Source organism: Callorhinchus milii, unplaced genomic scaffold, assembly GCF_018977255.1.
Source record: "Callorhinchus milii isolate IMCB2004 unplaced genomic scaffold, IMCB_Cmil_1.0 Scaffold9, whole genome shotgun sequence".
NCBI classification, from domain to species: domain Eukaryota; kingdom Metazoa; phylum Chordata; class Chondrichthyes; order Chimaeriformes; family Callorhinchidae; genus Callorhinchus; species Callorhinchus milii.
This window is the reverse complement of record NW_024704750.1, coordinates 7,689,582-7,710,181: the sequence shown is the minus strand read 5'-3', so window position 1 is coordinate 7,710,181 and position 20,600 is coordinate 7,689,582. Positions and strand designations below refer to the sequence as shown.

Below are 20,600 nucleotides of genomic sequence, written 5' to 3'. Positions count from 1 at the left end.
TTAAAGGCGGCTTCAAGTCTTTGGCCCTTAACTACGCCGCTCACTCCATCCGCCCGTTCAGTCGGTGCAGCTCCTCGGGCTCCGGCAAAGAAAACAGCCCGCGGCCGCCCCGCCTCCCTCCCGCCTCCCGCGCTTCCCATTGGCCTTCCGGGCGCTGCCAATCACCTGCTCACGCCGGGCCGGGGCGGGGGGGGGGGGGAGTGGTTGGGGTCCGTCCGCACATGCGCACACACAGAGGGGGCAAACGATTGTTAACGGAAGTTGGCCCCAGGCGACCCGGACCTTTGATTGACGGGTCACGCGCCCAATCCGACGTTCCGTTGCTCGCCCCCCCACCACCAACCCCGCCCCTTCCCAGCGGAACCTGGAACCAACCAATCAGAGCGAACTGGGGGTGGGGCTTCGGGGGCTGCGTTGACCGTTGGGCGGCGAGCGGCGCGTGCGGGTCCGAGTTGCGGGTCCGAGCGGGGTTTTGCGGGGCCTTTGGTTGCGTTTGAATGTTTGGGGGTCTTTGTGTGGCTGTGAGTCGGTGAGTATTCAGAGAGAGTTCAATACTACTTTCCAGACATTTATCCGTCCGCTTAGAATCGAAATAATGTGACCGGGCGAATGCTGGAGGTACACCACCACCACAACACAATGACGTGTGAAGCGCCTTTCACGTCGGGAGGACGTCCCAAAGCGCTGGACAGACAGCTTCGGACCTAAGGGCAGGGGTTGGGGGGGTCGGGGGGAGGGAGGCGGGGAGATCGAATGCACGGTCGAAGAGGAGGGTCTTGAGATGGGTGTTGAAGGGAGGGAGGGGGCGAGAGGGAGGGAGGGGGGCGAGAGGGAGAGGGGGCGAGAGGGAGGGACTGCGGGATGGAGTTCCAGAGGGTGGGAGCGGAGCGGCGGAAGGCCCGACAGCCGATAGTGGGGCGAGCGAGGCGGGGGGGCGTGAAGCAGGCCGGAGCCCGCTGAGCGGAGGGAGCGAACAGGGTGGTAGGGGGTTAGCAGGTCAGAGAGGTCGGGGGGAGCGGGACCGTGGAGGGCTTTGAAGGTGAGGATCAGGATCTCCTGTGATGGGAAGCCGGTGGGGTCGGGCGAGGATGGGGGCGATAGGGTCGCGGAGCCCGGTGCGGGAGAGGACACGGGCAGCAGAGTTCTGGATGATCCGCAGCCGGTGGAGGGAGGGGTTGGGGAGGCCGACAAGCAGTGAGTTTGCATAGTCGAGCCTCGATGTAATGAAGGCGTGCGGGAGGGTTTCGGCCGCCTGCGGTGTGAGACAGATTCGGAGACGGGCGACATTGCGGAGGTGGGGGAAGGCAGAGCGGGTTATTCACAAGGATGTCATTCACCGTTTAGAGAGAGAATTGTTCACCAGGCAATTTCCCCATCAACATTAATTTTTATTAATGTAGAAAAGGCCACATAGTGAAGAGTGAATACAATTTATAAAACTGTAGGAGGTTATGTTTACATCGCTGCCTCACCTACAAATAAATACAGTCACTACACTTTATAGAAAATGTTGTGAAACACTCCTAGGATGTTTTTGCTTGTTAAAATGTTATATTATGCAAAGATCATTATTATAAATAATAATGTTTATTGCTGCAGACAGTAATATGGGAAAAAGTTGTTATATGACATGACCTGACTTAATTGTGCTATTTTGATGTATGTTCTTGTGCAGTAGTCTTATGTTGTGAGTTTCCCAATCAGGTTTGTGAAACATGTCAAATCTCATTTACATTAATTTGTTTTTCAGGTTGAAATAAATAATATGCAGATCAAGATTTCATCCAGATGATTTAAGTGATTGCTGATCATTGTTTTCTTCATCCAACTTTTAAAATGGCTCAATGGAGTTGCTACCTTTATTTAATGTTGATATATATTTGTCATTTTTGTGCCTTTGGTGGTACGAAGACATTACGCAGCCTGAGTCATCAACATTTTTTCAATATTCTACGATCAGGAAAAACATCGTTAATTTATTTCAGGAGAACTGGTATGTATTTAGCAGAATTGGGGTTGCATCTTTGAAGCAATATTAAAAATAAAACTGAGAATCTATTTTGAAGCCTATATTTTGGTTGAATACTCTGCAGTTGTTTGTGGCATGATTTTAAATGTTGAATTGGGTATTGCTATCTTTTCATCTCTGATGGCACGGTCGAAAAGGAAGATCTTCAGGCACGATCTGAAGATGGGGAAGGAACGGGCAAGGCAAATGGATAGAGGAAGAGTGTTCCAGAGTTTGTGACTTAGTGGCTGAAAGTGAGGCCACCAATGGTGGAATGGAGGGCACAAGGCACATGCGGCAGGTCGGAGCCAGTTCAGCGGAGGCAGTGGGTAGTGGGTTGCGACGTAAGCAGGTCAGAGAGGTAGGGAGGTGTTAGGGCATGAAAGGATACTGGTATTAAGCTCAATAAATAAAGAATTGTTCCATTGTCCAACTCTAGTATCTTTCATCTTGAAGAGCGCGCAAATTGAACCTCTGCAAAAAAAAAAAAATCTTTTTTAGGCTCACCAAGTGGATCAGAAAATTTATTCGGAGTAGCTGACCTCAGCCAGATGATACAGTGGCCTCAAGGTCTGGCTTAGACAGTGGAAAATCAGCTATGTTTCTAAGTACTAATCATTGTCTAGTGGTACTTGCTGGAGGTGTATGTGTATGAACTCAGGATAAGGGCAGGATTGGGCTCTTCTGTCATGCTTCTTCCAGTCATGTATACTGTTTGTTTGCTGAGCCATTACAGCCCATCCTTATCCTTGCCTTTGCCTATCCACATGTGTGTACATTCAAGGTGTCGAGATAACAGTGGGGATTCTAATTCTAGTTCTAATTTGATTTTTAGCTCAGAATTATTTAGCCTTTACTATTAATTTCACAGTTACTTCATCTATTATTTATTCAGAACTGAAAGGCTTAATTGATATTTGTAGGCATGACAAGCCATATGCCTTTATCTATGATTCTATATTGATTATGTGTTTCAGTCAACCCAACAGTTCGACTTTTCCTTGAACAACTAGAACAATCATCAGAACCGCTTGACGAATATGGCATCACTGTTGCTCAGGTGAGTAAACTACATTACCTCTTTATACTATCAAGTGCTACTAAAAACAGTGGTGATATGCACAAACCTTCCACCTTTTTTTGTACTTCCAACCTTTTAGGGAATCCTGCTAAAAAGTAGTAACAGAAATTTGAGTGCTAAGTAGTGAATTATAAATGAAGTTCTCTTGGTGATGCAGTGTTTCAATATATTGGAGCCCAAATAATTCTAAAATGGAGGCCACATACTGTATGTACAAAATATACTTTAATTCCTTAATGAGATGAGCTTCAAATTGGATGGGCCATATTATAGATAGAAAATAAGTTTTGGGATTAAAAACTAATTATGGGATGTGAGACCAAATATGGGATTTGTTAAAATGCTGTTGTAGCCAAAAAGGCTGCACTACAATCTGTATTATTGTTATTTTTCCATTAAAATTCTATTCAAATTGAATGTGTACCTTTTTGTAGGTTAATTGTGCCATTGAAAATATACCAAAATATTGTGAAGATGAAGGTGTCCAGAAGAAAGCATATCTCTTCCGGTATGTCAATACATATTTGTTATTTATGCATGGTTATGTACATGAATCTATCACTATCAATTGTTTTGTGTATCGATATTTCAAAATGTTTTTTCCAGTACTTTGTTACATTGCAAGGTTCACATATAAAGTGATCGGGGTGTGGAGTCAACATTTTCTTATCTAAAATTCTCAATTCAAAATACATCATTGCAATAATGGGATTTGAAGTGGGATGACATGTATTGATGCATAATGTACGCTGATGGAGCCGGCTGGCCAGCCTATGCATGTGCAGTGACTTCACCGTTCATGGCTGCTCTTGTGGCACCTGCTAAAAGGCAGGAGAGAATTTTATAATGGGATGGTACTGTCCCTAATGACTAGGTGTCATATTAAGAAAGCTTATGGTTTAGAATACTGTAGTTTATAGTATTCAGAATGGACATTATTAACCAATATTTGAACATATTGCCTTTCTTTTGAAAAGGGGAAATATAATGCTTAGGAGTTTTGCAACCGACACGTTGTTTGATGTGGATGCAACTGTAGCAAATGTATTATTGTAAGTATGCTTTTAAACGGGGGTTTATTTATTTTCCATGGCGTGCAATTGGAGCAAGTGAAACTGATGGGAATCAGAAAATTCTATGATGTTACGTGTTTTGGACTTTTCAGGTGTTAACATCTAAAAGTTGTTTTTATATGTCAGGTGAAAACAACAACAAATAGCTTAAATTGAGTCCTTAGATTTACAGAATTGGTGGTTAGAACATAGAAACTTACAGTGCACGGAAGGAGATCATTTGGCCCATCAGACTTGTCTTTAATTCCTGATGATGCACTGTTATACGTTAAATAGAAAGTCAGCATTTAGACATGTCTAATCTCTTTCAGACATATTTATTGTTACAATGAGTAAACATTAGTCCTTTAATGAACAAATATCTTTGGATATACTGGAATTTCATCCCTATTTAGGTAAAATGACTGTCGGTGTTTTTGTGTAGGTTAAAGCATGCTGTTGTGTAACATTGGAAACATCATGTATCTTCAATACAAAAAGCCTACAATGAAAATGTTTTGAAAACAGTATTCTTTGATTGTGAAGGTGAAAAATTATGTAATTTAAAAAAAAACTTATGTACTAATAATGTTCATTATGTAAATAAACTGCTTGCACTTGGAATTCACCATGTCAGACATGAACTATTTAATTATGCTAAAAAGAATGAAAATTAACATAATTGACATTGAAATTAATATTGTGACTAATAACGTTTATAGTGCAGTAAATAAACATTAAACTGACAGCAGTCATTTGACAATTTTGATCTGTTTCATCTTGGCTGTGTGCTTGCATAACATTGGCTATTAAGGCCACAGTTGTTTTCAATAACTAAAATGGTCAAGAACCTGAATCCNTTTTTTCAATAATCATAACATTGTTTGGTGCTTTTGTAAACCTTGTACAGTTACTCTGAAAGTTCTGAACATTTACTCTTATTCTATTCTAGTATTTTGTTGTTTAATGAAATAAGATATGTCTCTTCAATGGCGGACCTTCAGGACATTGAAAATAATATGAAAGGAAAAGGTGATGTCATCTTTACATTTGTAGGAGCAATAGGAGTTCCAGGTATTGCTATTATTTTGCATTTCTTGATTCTTTAAGTCTAAACAGCTCTGGTAGCTTCTAGTTCAATGCGCTGAGCATCCAAAAATGATGCTACATGCAAAATTTGTGGTAGACTTTGTTTAACTCTTTACTTTTAAAAGGGGTTACTCTGTGGTATAAATGGATACTTGACGCTTGGCACTGACTAACTTGTTCAGTTGGTTGAGTACTGCATTTAATCCTAATAGATTCACTCAGCCCTTCACCCATTTAATAAAATAAGTATCATCTCTCAGATAGCTCCAAGAAGACATAGCTAGCACAGCCAAGCAACTCTAGTAAAGAAAGGAATCAATATGGGCACTGTTTAAATCTGTGAATGCAATTAATGCAATGCAACCCTGACGTAACATGCTTTGTTATAATGCAGGTTTGTATAAAACAGTGTGGATCATACTGACGTTGGGGGTGTGGATCCTGACGTTTATTTACTTACGTCAGTGCTTCAAAACATCAGTTGTGTTTTGAGAGCCAAAAATATCTTAACTTCGAAGTCATCGGTTTGTTACCGACTTCCATCAGCGGCAACCTATTGCACTGGAAGTCAGCCATTTATTTTCATGCACAAAAAATAGCTGATTTCTTAGCTCATCAGTTAACCACAGATGTGCAGTAATATTGACAATGAACTGATGGCTCCATAACCCTAATGCACAGTGAATGCGGATGCACTGACTGACCGTTACACCCTATTATAGTTCCAGTTGGAATTTTATAGGAGCATGGAAATTTACAGCACAGAAGAAGGCCATTCAGCCCATTGTGTCTGTTATAGATTCCCAGCCATCGAGTGTATTGTGGACATGAAATGTGATGGGAATCTTTAATGGTATTCACAGGGCAGAGAAACCAGTAATACCAATTCAATGTGGTGAAGAACTTTATGCAACCGGACAAAAGTGATTTTTTTTAAACTTTGGAATAATAACTTGACACTACTTCTATTTTACTGGTTAAAATAAGCTTGCATGTTTATTTCAATGCATTTTAGTATAGATAGGAAATCTATCCCTTGGCAGTGTTTGAGAAGAGAAGAGAGTTTCTCACAGTCCTGACTAACAATCCCCCAGGTAAAATTGGTGATTCATTTCATGGCTGTTTGAGGGACTATACAAATTGTGCATTTTGTAGGCATATGCTGCAGCCAGTCATTACACTCTACAATATATCCTGTGAAGTGCTTTGAGATCCTTTGACAGTGTAACAGACACTATATAAAATGCAACGATTATAATTTTTAATTACTGTATATGAAAGTGGTCAGAATAGGTTTTGAAACGGAAAATGAATTTGAGCAGCAAGATGGGCTGGATTTCTGTTTCTTATTCAATTTGCTGTGATTACAAGTATATTTATACTCAATTTGCTGTGATTTATCCTAGAGCACAGAGCAATAATGGAAACTGCGTTTGTTTATGGTTCCAAATATCAGTTTGTACTGACCACAGAGCAAGCCCTTTTGGAAGGCCTGGGGTAAGCATACCCAATTTGCAATCGAATGGGGGATAATCACTCAATACAAACTCAGCATTTACAGCAGAACACATGGAGTGAACACAAAAAAGTGTAATTTGGGTATTGAGGTGATGCCATGAGTATGGTGTTGTAACTGGTTCAAAAAGATTCTTGACCCCTCCATGATACATTTTGAGCAAGCACAAGCTTATAGCAAGTTTTGCATTTGTGTGCATGTGTGGGGGGGCAAGTATCTTTTGTGATACTTGCAACCCGGAATTTGCATTAATTTCAACTTTTGGGTAATTTGCATGAAAATTTGCAGCTCGCAAATGCTAAATCTGCAAAAAAGAAGGCTGGCAATTAAAACTTTGCTGACAGCATTCTGTGGACTTTTCCGATGTGAACTTGGGGGCTATGGATTTCTCAACCCATAAAATTCAATTAAACTAAAGAAGACAGTAAATTAAGTCATTGTAGTCTTTGTTGGTGTGAAGTATGAACTATTACACATATATTAAGTTTCACCCACAAAATATGCAGTCAATTTACTTGACAGTATATTCTGTGAAGCACTTTGAGATGTCTCGAAGACCTGATAAGGTACTATATTAAATGCAAAAATTATTTAGTAATGCAAAAAAATGTATTTAGTAATAATATTGTGATAGTAATAATAATGTGGAGTCCTGTAGCTCAGTGGTTAGAGCACTCGCTTTGCAAGCGAGAGACCTGAGTTCAATTCCAGGCAGGGCGAAACCTTGGGCAAGTTTCCTTACTCCACACGCCTAATAAAAAAAAACAATAATAAATTGGTCATTTTCAATCTAAGACTGTTTGTGGGACATTGCTGTGCGCAATTGGCTGCCGCATTCGCCCACAAATATACAGTCAATTCACTTTACAGTGTGTTCTGTGAAGCGCTTTGGGACGTCCTCCTGACGTGAAAAGCGCTATATCAAATGCAAGGATTATTATTATTATTATATTGAGTAATCTTGAAGAGGGACTTTTGCTCTGCATTTACCCTTATGCCATCTTTGCTGGTGTTTGGAATGCTGAGAGTCAACATTTTCCAGTACTAACATTGCTTAATCATGATAAGCACACTATCAAACCTAATTAACAAATCAGAAAGCGCTTGGATGTGAAGTATTACAATTTTATATAATCATGTCAGGTATTGAACAAATAAAACTAAGAAGCATTAGCTTATGTAATCCAGCAGGTGGTGCTGATTTGATGGGTAGCACATTTTCAACAGTTTATTTTCTGGATGATTTACGTATTCAAATCGTATAAGAAACGAAAGGCTACATTAAGTGTAATCTATCAACCAGATTTATACTGCTGTTCTGAATTGCGTTCTCTTTCTTGCCAGCCTAAAGTGTAGTTAATATTGTAATGGTAGTAAAGAATCAGCACTCTCTCTCAACTTTTTCATATTTACAGCATTACAATCTAAGGGTAAACCAGGAAAGTAATTTTTACTACCTGCATTGTAGTGCAGCCTTTATAAAGCCACTGCAATTCTTTGTTCATAGTTTTGTTAAACGTATGTTGCACTCCTAAAATTCTACAGAGAAAATGTTTTATTATAACTTCCTATTTAAAGAACATATCTAACATAATATACCTTTTAGCTTCAGACTGGTATTAATAATTTGATGCTTCCCTGTATAGTTTGGAGATTATATTTCTGTTACACCATCCTTGTGCCTGATCATTTGAAATGTTTTAACATTTCTTATGATATTTAGCCTTGAAGATCCCGATAGGTTCTCAGCAAGACTTTGGTTTTGTCATTGCAAGATGGTTGCTGAAAAGAGTCAGGCATGCAGGAGATCCTATTATGAACAGCCTCTAACTACTGTGAATATCCATCGCTACCTTAAAGTATTGGATGCCCCACTTGTGGTGAGCAAAATATATTTACTGTACTATAAAACTCTCCGAGTCGCTGCCCCGTGTGAAGGACGCTATATAAATGCAAGTTGTTATAATAAACTGATGCTGAGTTGTGATATTTCTCCAGGGAGGCAACTCCATTGTTTTTGGACCATAGAAAATCTCAACACAGAAGGAGGCCATTCATATATCATCAGTCCCTCTGTTTAAGTTCCTGTTTGTGTTAATCATTGCACCCTTTCTTTTCCAGTTCTTTCCCAATTTTAATCCCTAGCCTTATCAAAGTTTATTGCCTTAATTTTTTGGGGGGGATCTTGTTGAGTATAATCAGATACTATCAAGACATAAACAAGATGAAATATAAACACGAATAGGAATATTTGGTGGATATTTATTTTCTTTCAACACATTAGATGGAGGTTGCTGTGGAACCAGAAAAAGTCTCCACCATCCACGTCCAGCTAAAAATGCCTGTAGTCTTTCTTTTTACGCAAAAAGAGACTTATGAACATGACAAAACAACTGCCGAATATATTGCCTGGCAGACCCTGGGAATTGCAGGAGTTGTATTGGTGCCAAGGTAAGGTTATTCTGAATAACTGGTTCAGTATCCAAGTTAGAAGAACCCAGAATTACATTTTATAAGTGTTCCTTCCCAGCATGTGACATTTTATTTGATACTTTCAATTGCAGTAATCTTGTGAGTTCCCTCTTTTCATCCCGAGGTCTTGGTCTGATTCACCTGACATTTGTGGCTGAGAGTGTTAACCCAACACCTGCCCCAGACTGCAACAATAGACCTGTAGGGAATGGCAATGACTACCTAGGTATCTTATTTGTTTAAAAGTTCAAATTGTATTGAAGTAAATCCCTGATATATTCAAGATGGATTGATCATTATTATACACCTAGCCAAAATGTTCCTCTCCATAATTGGTTCCAGCCGCTTTAGCTAGGAGGTTGGGAAGGTCCATTTAATGGGCATTTCTACCGATATCAGTTCTAATCATCAAACAACTTCCTGGAGATATATTTGAGCAGCACAGGAACAATTCTACCTCTTTCTTTTTCCTCTAGATGACCTGCCTGATACTGGTGAGATGCTTTATTTTTAACAGTCTTCAGCTTTTAAATTCTAGAAATTAAGAAAGTTAGACACTAATCGTTAGTATAGGTCTCTACCAGTTACTAATTCTTTACTATCTCAAATAATTTGTTTGCTGTAAAACACCCTAGGGTTGCCATGTTCTTCTAAACTCAACTTGTTTGATGATGGGCACTTTCAATCTCTCCATCAGGACGCAGCTACAGCCTAAGGTGCCTCTGGATGTCAATGTGGGCTACAGACCTGCTGGAGAGGTATGATATTTGTTTCTTTATCAAGAAATAGTTAAGAACAGTATTCAGCCCATTGTGTCTGTTGCTTTGATTTATGAGATTGACCTAATTCTAAATGCTAAACATATGCTGACTGTATAAGTTACAAAAGTTTTGTAAAAGTTGCAAAAAACAATATTGGACTTCAGTTGGCAACATTTTGAGTTATATTGAGGGGAATGACTCATTTGCTGAAGCAATTTTAAATCCTTATATTAAAATTTGAACCTAAAAGAAGCTGTTTTTTTAAAAAAGCCTCTCTATATGATACACAATTGTCCACTAGATGGTGCTGCAACATTTCCTTCAGTAAATCTCAATTTTAGTTCCAAGAAGACTTTCTACCTTGCAGTACAGTACAATATGCATAGTACTGTTTCTGCTTTTAAAAATGCCCAATTCCCAAATAATTGTTTGCATAAAGAGGTCAAATAGATAGTTGGGTGCAATTTATGTAAAATGTACCTCTTTTATAATCTTTTTATATGTTTGACTGTTTTTTATCTTTTGTTTTGTTAGGCTTCAGCTATTAGCTATCAGGTTGTGGCATCCTTTGAAGAAATTATTAGTCTAGTCAAAGGTGAAATGAAAAATGAGTCAACTGGAGAACAAGATGAAGAGGAAAATGAAGACATGGATACCACAGGTATGGTGAAATACATTTGATATAATGCCTTTCACGTCGGGACGACATTGTAAAGCACTTCACAGGAATTCACTGTAATTTGTAAGTGAACAAAGCAGCCAATTTTCATTCAGCAATGTCCCACAAACAGCCATGAAGTAACAATCAATTTTTATCTGGAGGATTGTTGCCTGAGACATTGGGAAAAACTTCCTTCAGTTTTGCATAGTGCCATAGGATCTTTAACATCCATCTGAACAGGCAGACGTAATCTCAATTTAACAACTAATTTGAAGGTTGGCAGCTCCAACAGTGCTGTTCACTGCATTAAAGTATCAGATTAAACTATGTACATTCAAAGTACCATCATGGAAGCTTGAACCACAACCTTCTAACTCAGGTGTGTAAGTGCTACCAGCTGAGCTGTGCTGACTCAGATTGGGTAAAATGCTGAAAGGCATGATAATGTGGATGTAAGCAGGGCTTTTGACCTAGACTGCTTTTCGGGGCTTAAAGATGACTTAATTGTAGATGACCACTGAGATCTGATGTGGATTTCAACAATTAATGTCTGTTATACTTGCTATTATATTTCTGTGATTTAGCTATTCAAGATGATCAAGTGGCTGAGGCTATCTACAGGGACAGAAAAAGGGAACTCAATCTGGAGCTACTTCATGAATTAACAGACCAAAGCTTCAATGCAACTTTAAAGGGAGCTGCGAATGTCTTGGTGGTGTTTTACACTGCTTGTAAGTACTCATACAAAGTACACATAAGTACACATAAATACACATGTTTTAATTTGCTTAAGCAGCAGTCCTACTTTAACGTTTATGTGTGATTCACTGTGAAATCTTTTAGATCAATTCTTTCAAAATAGCATGAAAATTACTTTGAAGTAAATGTACAATGTAGCTCTTAAAAGGTTGAAGATCTTATCGTGAAGTTATTCAAGTGCTTGAGTGGGACAGGAAATTTCTGACTAACCAAATGCTACCAGCTACTGTGATACTTCTAACAATAAAGAGCAAAACTGAATTGCTTGGGCCAGATCATTTCACACAATCTAGATTTGTAATCATCGTACATTTTATATGCAAATAATTGCACATTTCATGCTGCTTGATATTCATCAACTAAGATGAGATAAACATGATGTGAAGTCCCTGTATGTTTCCATATTTGCATATACACACAGATATGAAAGTTTGCTTCTCACCAACTCTCCATATGATTTGTACCATCAAAGCTGTTCTTTTGGGGAAATGTCTTTTGTAACTATTAATTGGGAGGAAAAACTTACTGATAACATATGAGTCTTATGACTTTTTTAGTATTTGTGTAATACAGTGTCCTGTTTTCCCATATACAGCATATGAAATCCCATTGTTGTGCTTCAAGTCCCTGAGTTTGAAGTTTGAAGTGCGATAATGGGATTCAATATGGGGGTACTACTCTTACATTTACCATTATAACACTAACTGACTGACATGCACAAAAAATATAGGAAAACCAGGAAGTACAGGAGAGCAACTTGTACATCAGAGCTTTAGTGAAATAGAACCCAAAGTAGTGTCTTTGGTCAAACAACATTAGGTTTCTCAAACAGGATACCTGTTCAGTTAGGCTAATATTACACTAACTTGATTTGGCTATGAGGTTTACAAGATGTATAAAATAATTGTGACTCACTACCATAGACGTTTTGTGCTAATTTACTCTTACAAATATATGCCACATTAAATCCAGTACCTATGGTAGTGCAGACGTTACACAGCTCAAATTTTTTAAAAAATTTATATTGTAGGGGATGCTGTGTCTCAGACATTTTTGCGGTCCTATGTGGAAGCAGCTCGCAGACTTGCAGGTACCATACCCTAGTTTTGTTTTAAATATTTGCTTCTTGTGGGCAGATTATTGTGAATATCTTGCATGGAATCCTTAAACAGTTTAGAGTGGGAATGAGTACAAATTTCAAGCAGTCCGTGTTGATTTTTCAAAAGGCTTAATTACTGTGCTTCTTGTTAACTTTCGGTACACGTTTGAAAGTTGGATACAATGTTGTTTTTGATTACTCCAAAGCATGTAGCTAGGTTTTACAGCACAAGTGCATATACAGCTGGAGCACGAGATGCACATGTTCTCTTGTTATTTCTCACTTCATGCCCTTGGCCATTTTCTTAGTTTTACTGAAGGACTACGCTTCTGTTTTTTTCTAAAATTGTTATTGGACTATACATCATATTTGTGAAACCAAAATGCCTGCTGCACAATCTTTCTTTTGAAAATGTAAAAAAAGACTGTTTGCATGTTGATAGAAAAAAAAACATTTTGCACTTGATCCCAGCAGAGAACAGACTTAGTTCAGCGAATTGCCCAGGTTTCGATTTGAAAATTAAATCTTTTTAATTTTGAAATTCTAGATGTGGAGGAACTTTTCTTGGCTCTGGTCAACTGTGGAGACTGGCCAGACGTTTGCTCAAAACAGAATGTTATACAATTTCCCACTATCAAGATGTACAGTCAAGGAGACAACCCTTTACTGTACAATGGAATGTTAGGAACAGAAAGCCTACTGAAGTTTATTATGCTGTGAGTAAACTACAGGAAAAAATACTTATGTTGTACCATTTTATAGCTCAAATACGGTAGAGAGCAGGTTGTCCTCACCAATTGGGCCCAGTCTCATTGTTGATCAGGAAGCAGTGCAGATCATTGGTCATCATGGAAAATACAAATTGCCTAATTTAAAAAAAAATCACCTGAAAAATTTAGCTATATATGTTAGAACAACAAATTTCATTTAAATGGCACCCTTCTTGTAATATAACGTCTCAGATGGTTCTCAAGGACAGGATTGGATGCCAAGCAGCAGAAAAAGGGAAGGTAGAAAGGGTGAAGCGACCATAATTGTGGTGAAGAAGTAGATTTCTAAAGATGAATAGAGAGGGAGGGAGAGATGGAGGTATAGGGGAGGGAGTTCCAGAGGTTAAGGTTCAATTATCGATAGTGGTGTGGAGGGGGTGGGAGATGCACAGCAGGCCCATGTTGGCTGATTGTGGAGACAATGAGAAGAGAGGGGTAGGAAAAGGTCACAGAGACGGGGAGATGTTAGAGCATGAGGGGTTTATAGGGTGAGGTAACATTCAAGTTGAAGCCAATGGGAGACAGGGAGAGAATGGATCCTGACAAGGATTGGGTGACGGATATGCAGAGTTTGGTGAGGGTGAGGATGCAGACAACAGAATTTGGATCAGCCGGATATGATATAATTATAGCCTTCAAATCTAGCAGATTCTAGAGAAAGATTTGAAGGCTATAATTATATGATAGGTTTCAGATGACTTGTTATGAACGGCTGTAATTTTTCTTTTGAATTATTGATTAGATTAGTGCCTAGTAATCATTTCCTGGAATCAATTATTCTATAATACACACATTTTATGAGTTTAAGTGCATATCAGAACACATTATACTTTTCAATATCTGGAATTAGTAGTACAAACCTTTTATCGTGCATTATCAATGGAGACTGTTCTAATACCTCCAAATATGGCTAACCATATACAAGAATAGATTTACTTTTGAATAAAATTGGTCAGACACTCAATGGCTGTTTGTGAGTCATTGCTGTGCACAAACTGACTGCTGAATTTTGTAGTACATCCTGTGAAGTGCTTTGAGATGTCTCAGCAACATGAAAAGCTCTATATCAAATGAAATGATTATAATTGTTATTTAAACAGACTATGTATACTGCTGTCTGTAATCAGGCTACACCGAGGCCCTTTGCTAATTGTAAGTGATTAGATTAAGATTTACAGCTGTTTGGGTAGCACAGGATATATTCATTTATTATAAAAATCTATTTGACTGTAGTGTCAGGATTCTTGTATTGAAGAAATGTTCTAGAGTGCTTCACGATTCCAAATACTATCGCACAAGTTTAAAAAAAGAAGGCATCCTGAGGAATCCACATATTCAGTGTGCTGAAGTCAACTGAGATGTTAAATCAAGATGTCATAGCACACTACTCATATTAATTACATGTTTCATGACTGTATTTGCAAATAGCATCTAAAAGACATTTGTAAGTAAAGCATATTGATTATTAAACATTGCTTTGATGATGGTTGTTTTAGGAGCAGAGAACCCCATCCTATCAAGTTGACTTCAGTAGATGAAGTTGAAGCTTATCTGAGAGGAGAGCTCCACAGTGATCTCAGATCGTATTGGGAGTTATCTGTTCTCGGACTATTCAGCCCAAATATGAAAGAAGGTAGAGTGAATTGATAAATTACAATCATCTTTCAGTTTGTAATTCCATGAGAATTATTTCTAGTGCTAATACTAATTGTATATTTCTCCTACTTTCATTTAGTCTGGGACATACTGGATTATTTGTGTAATACATTGGAGTCACTTTTACTGATCTGTTTTGATATGCCAGTCAGAAAAGTGAACAGAATTTGCTTCAGAGAGATACCAGCTGGTATCTTTACTGTAGCCATATATGGACCAACACAACACATAAATCACAAAGGCAATCTCTGAACACCAAGTTGCAAACATTTATATAACTTTATGTATTAATGATTTTTTAAAAATTTGTAACTTTTGAAATGAGTGTTTGCTCCCTCCATATGTTTAGCTAATATATTGTGAAATAAATGTTTTATCTTGTTTAGCATATGATGCTTTTATTGGTGCTGCCAATTACTTGCGAGGCAATGTGGTAATGGCAGTGTATTTGGAGAAAAATGCTCTAGATCTGTAAGTGTTCTTTCTTTTGTCACTTTTGTAGTTTTAGGTTTATGACAGGATAATTTGCAGAATTTATAATCACCTATGGAAAATTTAAAATAGTGCCAATTCAGCTTTTTCTGAATCATATCCAATACAGAGTAAAATTTAAATTTGTGATAATTTACTGCATTGGTAAAATCATTTTCAATTTAACAACTCATAATACAACACTATTATTTCACAAAGCTTCATTAAAGCCTTTCTACTTTAAAGGTAACAAACTATAGTAACTGTCAGGGGGGAAAGGTAGTCTTAACCAATACCTAGCTCAATCAATTATTGTGATCAAATGATACATTTTCCATTCAGTTCTTATAGATATGGTGTGCTTCTGCCAGCTCTGGTATTTGCTAGGCACTGGACGTCAAGTACAGAGTGCATTCATATTGAAAAGCCTACCACTGAAGAAATAGTCTATGCAGTCAAAAATGCAACATTGGAAAAGTTTGTAAGTATATTACTAAAGATGCCACATTTGTGGCGCCTATTAAATATCTGTGGTATCAGTCCATTCATTTTAACCTCTTTATCACTTAACTGTGCCATTGATGTTGTATTATTATAATCCAGGGCACCTGGGCCTATTGATATGCCTTTGGATACCAAAAAGTAGTTTGCACATGCTAATTTTAAACTTTTACATTTTTTATCCAACTTATCTAATTCGTCTAATCTATTTAAATTAAATGCTGATGACATAAATATTTTCTCTGGCTGCTTAGACTGCTTAAACCTGAATGTTTTTTTCCAAATTATTGCTACAGAAATATTTGAATTTGTCCTTCAACATATTTCTTCATCTACTCAATCATTTTGTTTTGTTTTTAATCCATGTTCTCCCATTTCTCCTCTTCATCCATATCCCTAGCTTTTTTTCTATTAAAATACTCCAGCCCTCCTCCGAATCTAGGTTCAATTGCTGTTATTTAGATTTTGTACCAACATCTTCGTTCTCCATCTATTTCTGCTGGAATTAGATGAATCAGTTATTGTCCTATAGAAAAGCTAGGTGTAGTAAGTTTGCATTTTTATTAGGTTTTACATTTGTAGCAGTTATTATGATCCTACATATATTAATGATGGAAAACTGCACATTTTATTCCAATTTATTACACTTTTAAATGACTTTTGAATAACTTTTAAATTTAATTGTAATTTTTAGTAATAGTGAAAAGACTGACGTTCATTTATTTGTGTTATTCATACTAGCCTGAAGTCACAGTGGAAAATCTCGCTGTTTATTTACAAACCCAGAAACCTTTACTCATTCTTTTTATTGATAATGATGACCCCAAGACCACAAAAGCTAAAGAAGAGCTTGCTGAGCTGATTAAAATAAAAAGTTTGCAGACTTATACTACATGCTGGATTGATCTGTGAGTCGAATTCTCTTTAACAGTCAAAAAACTTGCATTTACATTCACTTAAAAGCATGAATGTGCTGAATAATTCAATTAAAAGACATGAATATTCTTGTTAATTCAGTGTTCTGTGCCCAACTAATTGGAAAAAATGGAAGCCCGTGTGTTCCTTGAAAATAACTTTTGGCCAGGACCCATTTGAGCCTTCCATCAGGCATACTGAAAAGAGGTTATTATCTTCACGGGGTGGCCTCATCAATTCTTTTGCCCTCTCGTATCAGGCACACTAGAACCTGGTGTACTGTATGAAAAGCCTTCTTTGCAACTTTGTGCCATGTTGTGATTTAAACCTGCATGTCCAAATCATTATTTTGCTTTACAAAGTTATTGTTTCCTTGGATTGTTGTATGGATCTTTTACATTTTCTGTTTGCCTTTGTCTTAACAATAATCTGTTTTAATGCGTGAGGCACCAGTGAATACACTAAGTTGTAGTTGCATTTTAATAGAATGAAAGAAAGCTAGATGTTTCCCAACCTTGACGTTCAGTTGTTTTATTCATAATACCTTCCCTTGTTTTCCTCTCCCATTAAGACGAAACACACATGTTGGAGGTGAAATTCTTCAAGTATATTTGAACCATCTTCCTCAATTACCAGTTCTTGTCTTAGTGTACATCCATTCTGGAGGACATGTGTTTGCATTTCCAGAAGAGCAGCTTATCTCAAGAAAGGATGTATTGCGCTGGTTAAATAAGGTGCAGGCAGGACAAGAAGATCCCAGCAGTAAGTAAAGAATATTTTTTGCAATAGATAACAGTGTTTATCTGTTAATGCTTGCCGCAATAGATAAACACGGTTATCTATTGTGGCAAGCATTAATTGTGCAGTGTTATATGGATCCAAACCATTGCTTATAATGAGGCTCCACTGTATTATTGTACTGGCAGTAAACCTCATACTCTGAACATCCAGCAATGAAACCACTTGAAGCAGTAAAAAAAATCTTTGGAGGAAATTTTTGTACACCAAAGGAGCACTAAAGTTGTAATTGATTAAACAAGGTACATGAGTTGTTCTTAGATTTTGAACTAACCTTGATATTAAAATACAAAGTTATCCCTGTTTAATCTAAGCTCCTTAATCACTAATAGGTAAAAGATTCTCTGCACATAGTTATTTATTCAGCGTTACAGTGAATTGTGTGTATGAAATCAAATTAAGCAGATGTAAATGTCCATTTATAACAGAATCACCATACATTAGCATAGAAACTGAACAGCAGAAGGGTTGTCCTTTTCCTGACCTCATTGTTTGAGGGAAAAACATTGCATTTAGTAATAGCTCTGAGACACTACCCCATGTAAAGAAACAATATAAATTCAAATTGTTGTGGTTTTAGTATAGTTCCTTTCTATTATAGTGTGTTGAAATAGTGGAATAGTTTGACTAATTCAAATCAGATGACCTTTCACGTCAGAAAGTCAACTCAAAGCACTTCAGAGTAAAAGTCTGAAGTGTAAATTGCAGGCAAATGCAGCTGGCCATTTATGAACAGCTGTGTGTCCCACAAACAAACCAGAAGTGAATGACCCATTTTATCCGAGGGATTGTTGGCGAAGACGCCAGGAGAAACTCCATTATAATTTTGATTATTCTTACTACCTTTACAATGGAACCTTTAAAGTACGTGTAGTGTAATAGCGGTCTATTGACATCACAAAACAGTGGAATGTGTTAAAATTTCCTTTCATGGGGCCACTGGACAGAGCTTCATTAAGTTGTAGAAGATCTTCTGCACTAACTGCTCACTCTTAGGCTACAGCGAGAAGCATCAAACAAATACAAGGATCATTATTATCCACAGATGTATATTTAACCCAATAGTTTTAGCACAATGGCCAAAGCCCCAAGTTCCTTAAAATTGCAGCTGACATCTACCAAAATTAATTGGTTCCTTATAAATACACTCAGAAGGAAAATCAGAATTTACAAACATAAGAACATAATCTTGAAAATATAGCTGGCAGAAACCAGCCTATCTTTCTAACTTTAATACACACACTAAGCATTAATGGAGATTTTCTTTTTTTTTAATTATCACAGGTTTTCTGCATGATAAAGAATGGAGGCCCCCGCAAACTACTTATGACTTTTTAGCCATTATGGATATTGTACGTCCTGGATTTGCACAGCAGAGAACGCCCAATTTTTCAAAAATGAAAGAACGATATGAGGAGGACAAGGAGGGTGAGAATGAACAAAGCGAGAATAATATGGAAGAAGACCATGGAAAGCCACCAAAAGAATCTGAGAGACCAAATGTGCATGAAAGAGCTTGCAGTGTACCTCATGAGGGGAAGAAGGAGCAGCATCAACCTCATTCTGAACTATGACTAAAAGCAAAATTTAGCATGTGGGCAGTTCGTAATGATCCCCTGTTGTACTGATTTTACTGAACTCCAGTACAGTATAACTTGACTTGCAATGGACATTCTATAACCTTCTATTATAAAAGATGGAAAATAGTTGCACGACAAAGACTGAACATAACTTTTTCTGTATAATACAACCCAAAGCAGACTGCTAGTTTTTGTTGCAAATATTGGACATTTCTAGATGTATTAAGTTACTCTTGCAGTACAGCATATCTATGCAAAATTGGTTTGGGATCAGGGTTTTAGAATTCCAAATTAGAAATGAACACAGGCTTGTAAGATTAATAAAAAGACAGAATTGGTTAACTCCAGATAATGGCGTTTACACAACCAACAGATATGTATTTTGGATCAAGCCTAACAATTGTAAAGAAGCATAGATGTGATTGGGTTATGAAGTCTCATATGAATTGAGGCGGCATATCTAAAAATAATACTTTTGAGACATGGCTGGCATTTACACCAAAAACGATAGTTCTCTTATGCAGATACTTTTTAAAAAGATCTGTCTCGCTTCAGTTGGTTCTTCTGACATTGTAACAAGTGATACGATCACCGAACATACAGCAGGGTCTGTTTGGTGTGATACCACCAATGGTAACACAAGATTAGTTTGGATGAAGAAGACCGTTCTATGTCACTGCTAGTTATCACTATACATACAGAGTGTAAGTCTTTTAACCAACTGGTTTGTTTTTTTACACCTAATTTAACCTGCTGTGTTTTCTGCCAGAAGAATTTCAACAGAAAACTGGATTCAGATCATTTTATAACACTACTTAATTTTTAATGATTGCTTATTATTTTTAATTGTCTTCTGAAACTAAAATTAATTTTAAATCTGCAACAAGTCAGTAGTTCACTCCTGAGGGAAGAAGTTTATATATTGACCTAAATTATCAATTTAAGCTATTTTAAAATGTTTACAGAACTTTGTGTTAATATACATTCATTTTTTAATAAACCATAGTCCTTTGTGATTAATGACTCATAATTCAACGGAATTATTAACATTAAAAAATTAACTATCTTAAAGTTTCACTTTTTTTTCAATTGGCTTATCACATGGTAGTATTTCTGCAAAAGCCTTATTATGGTGGGTGGCTTACTCCAAAACCACTGATAACTTGGTGCTAGAAATGCTACACATACTACCAAAAATAAGGAAGAAAACTGAATTAAAAAAGTTAATTAAGTTAATCCCACTTTTTGGGGATTTGATTTGATTATTGTTATCTAATCCAGCGTCTCCGTTCAACTGGCACCAGTGTCCTGCTTGTCCCTTGCATCCTCCACCATTTGAGGTCGCACATTCAGCAACTACCCCCGAAACTCTGCAACACTCTCCCTCCACCTTACCTCCTCTCTCCCCTTT

The 20,600-nt window shown here is 37.5% G+C and overlaps 1 protein-coding gene across 1 annotated transcript; it reads left to right on the top strand.

Moving 5' to 3' along the window:
* Positions 1–396: 396 nt before the first annotated feature.
* Positions 397–20,221, top strand: txndc16 (thioredoxin domain containing 16). The gene is made up of 20 exons (XM_007888169.1): positions 397–529; positions 1,751–1,993; positions 2,986–3,068; positions 3,524–3,597; positions 4,067–4,141; positions 5,094–5,215; positions 6,637–6,727; positions 8,470–8,626; positions 9,031–9,197; positions 9,916–9,976; positions 10,514–10,640; positions 11,225–11,371; positions 12,430–12,489; positions 13,046–13,214; positions 14,765–14,901; positions 15,311–15,395; positions 15,738–15,876; positions 16,638–16,804; positions 17,383–17,573; positions 18,894–20,221. The coding sequence occupies exons 2-20, from the start codon at positions 1,837–1,839 to the stop codon at positions 19,181–19,183; spliced, it is 2,499 nt and encodes an 832-aa protein (XP_007886360.1). The 5' UTR covers positions 397–529; positions 1,751–1,836; the 3' UTR covers positions 19,184–20,221.
* Positions 20,222–20,600: the final 379 nt, after the last annotated feature.

Bases quoted from the DNA above. Each gene is read 5' to 3' on its own strand.
- txndc16 (XM_007888169.1), top strand. From the start codon at position 1,837: ATGGCTCAATGGAGTTGCTACCTTTATTTAATGTTGATATATATTTGT. The intron at 5,216-6,636 runs GTATTGCTATTA...GATTTATCCTAG, and splicing joins AGGAGCAATAGGAGTTCCAG to AGCACAGAGCAATAATGGAA. The intron at 9,977-10,513 runs GTATGATATTTG...TTGTTTTGTTAG, and splicing joins GCTACAGACCTGCTGGAGAG to GCTTCAGCTATTAGCTATCA.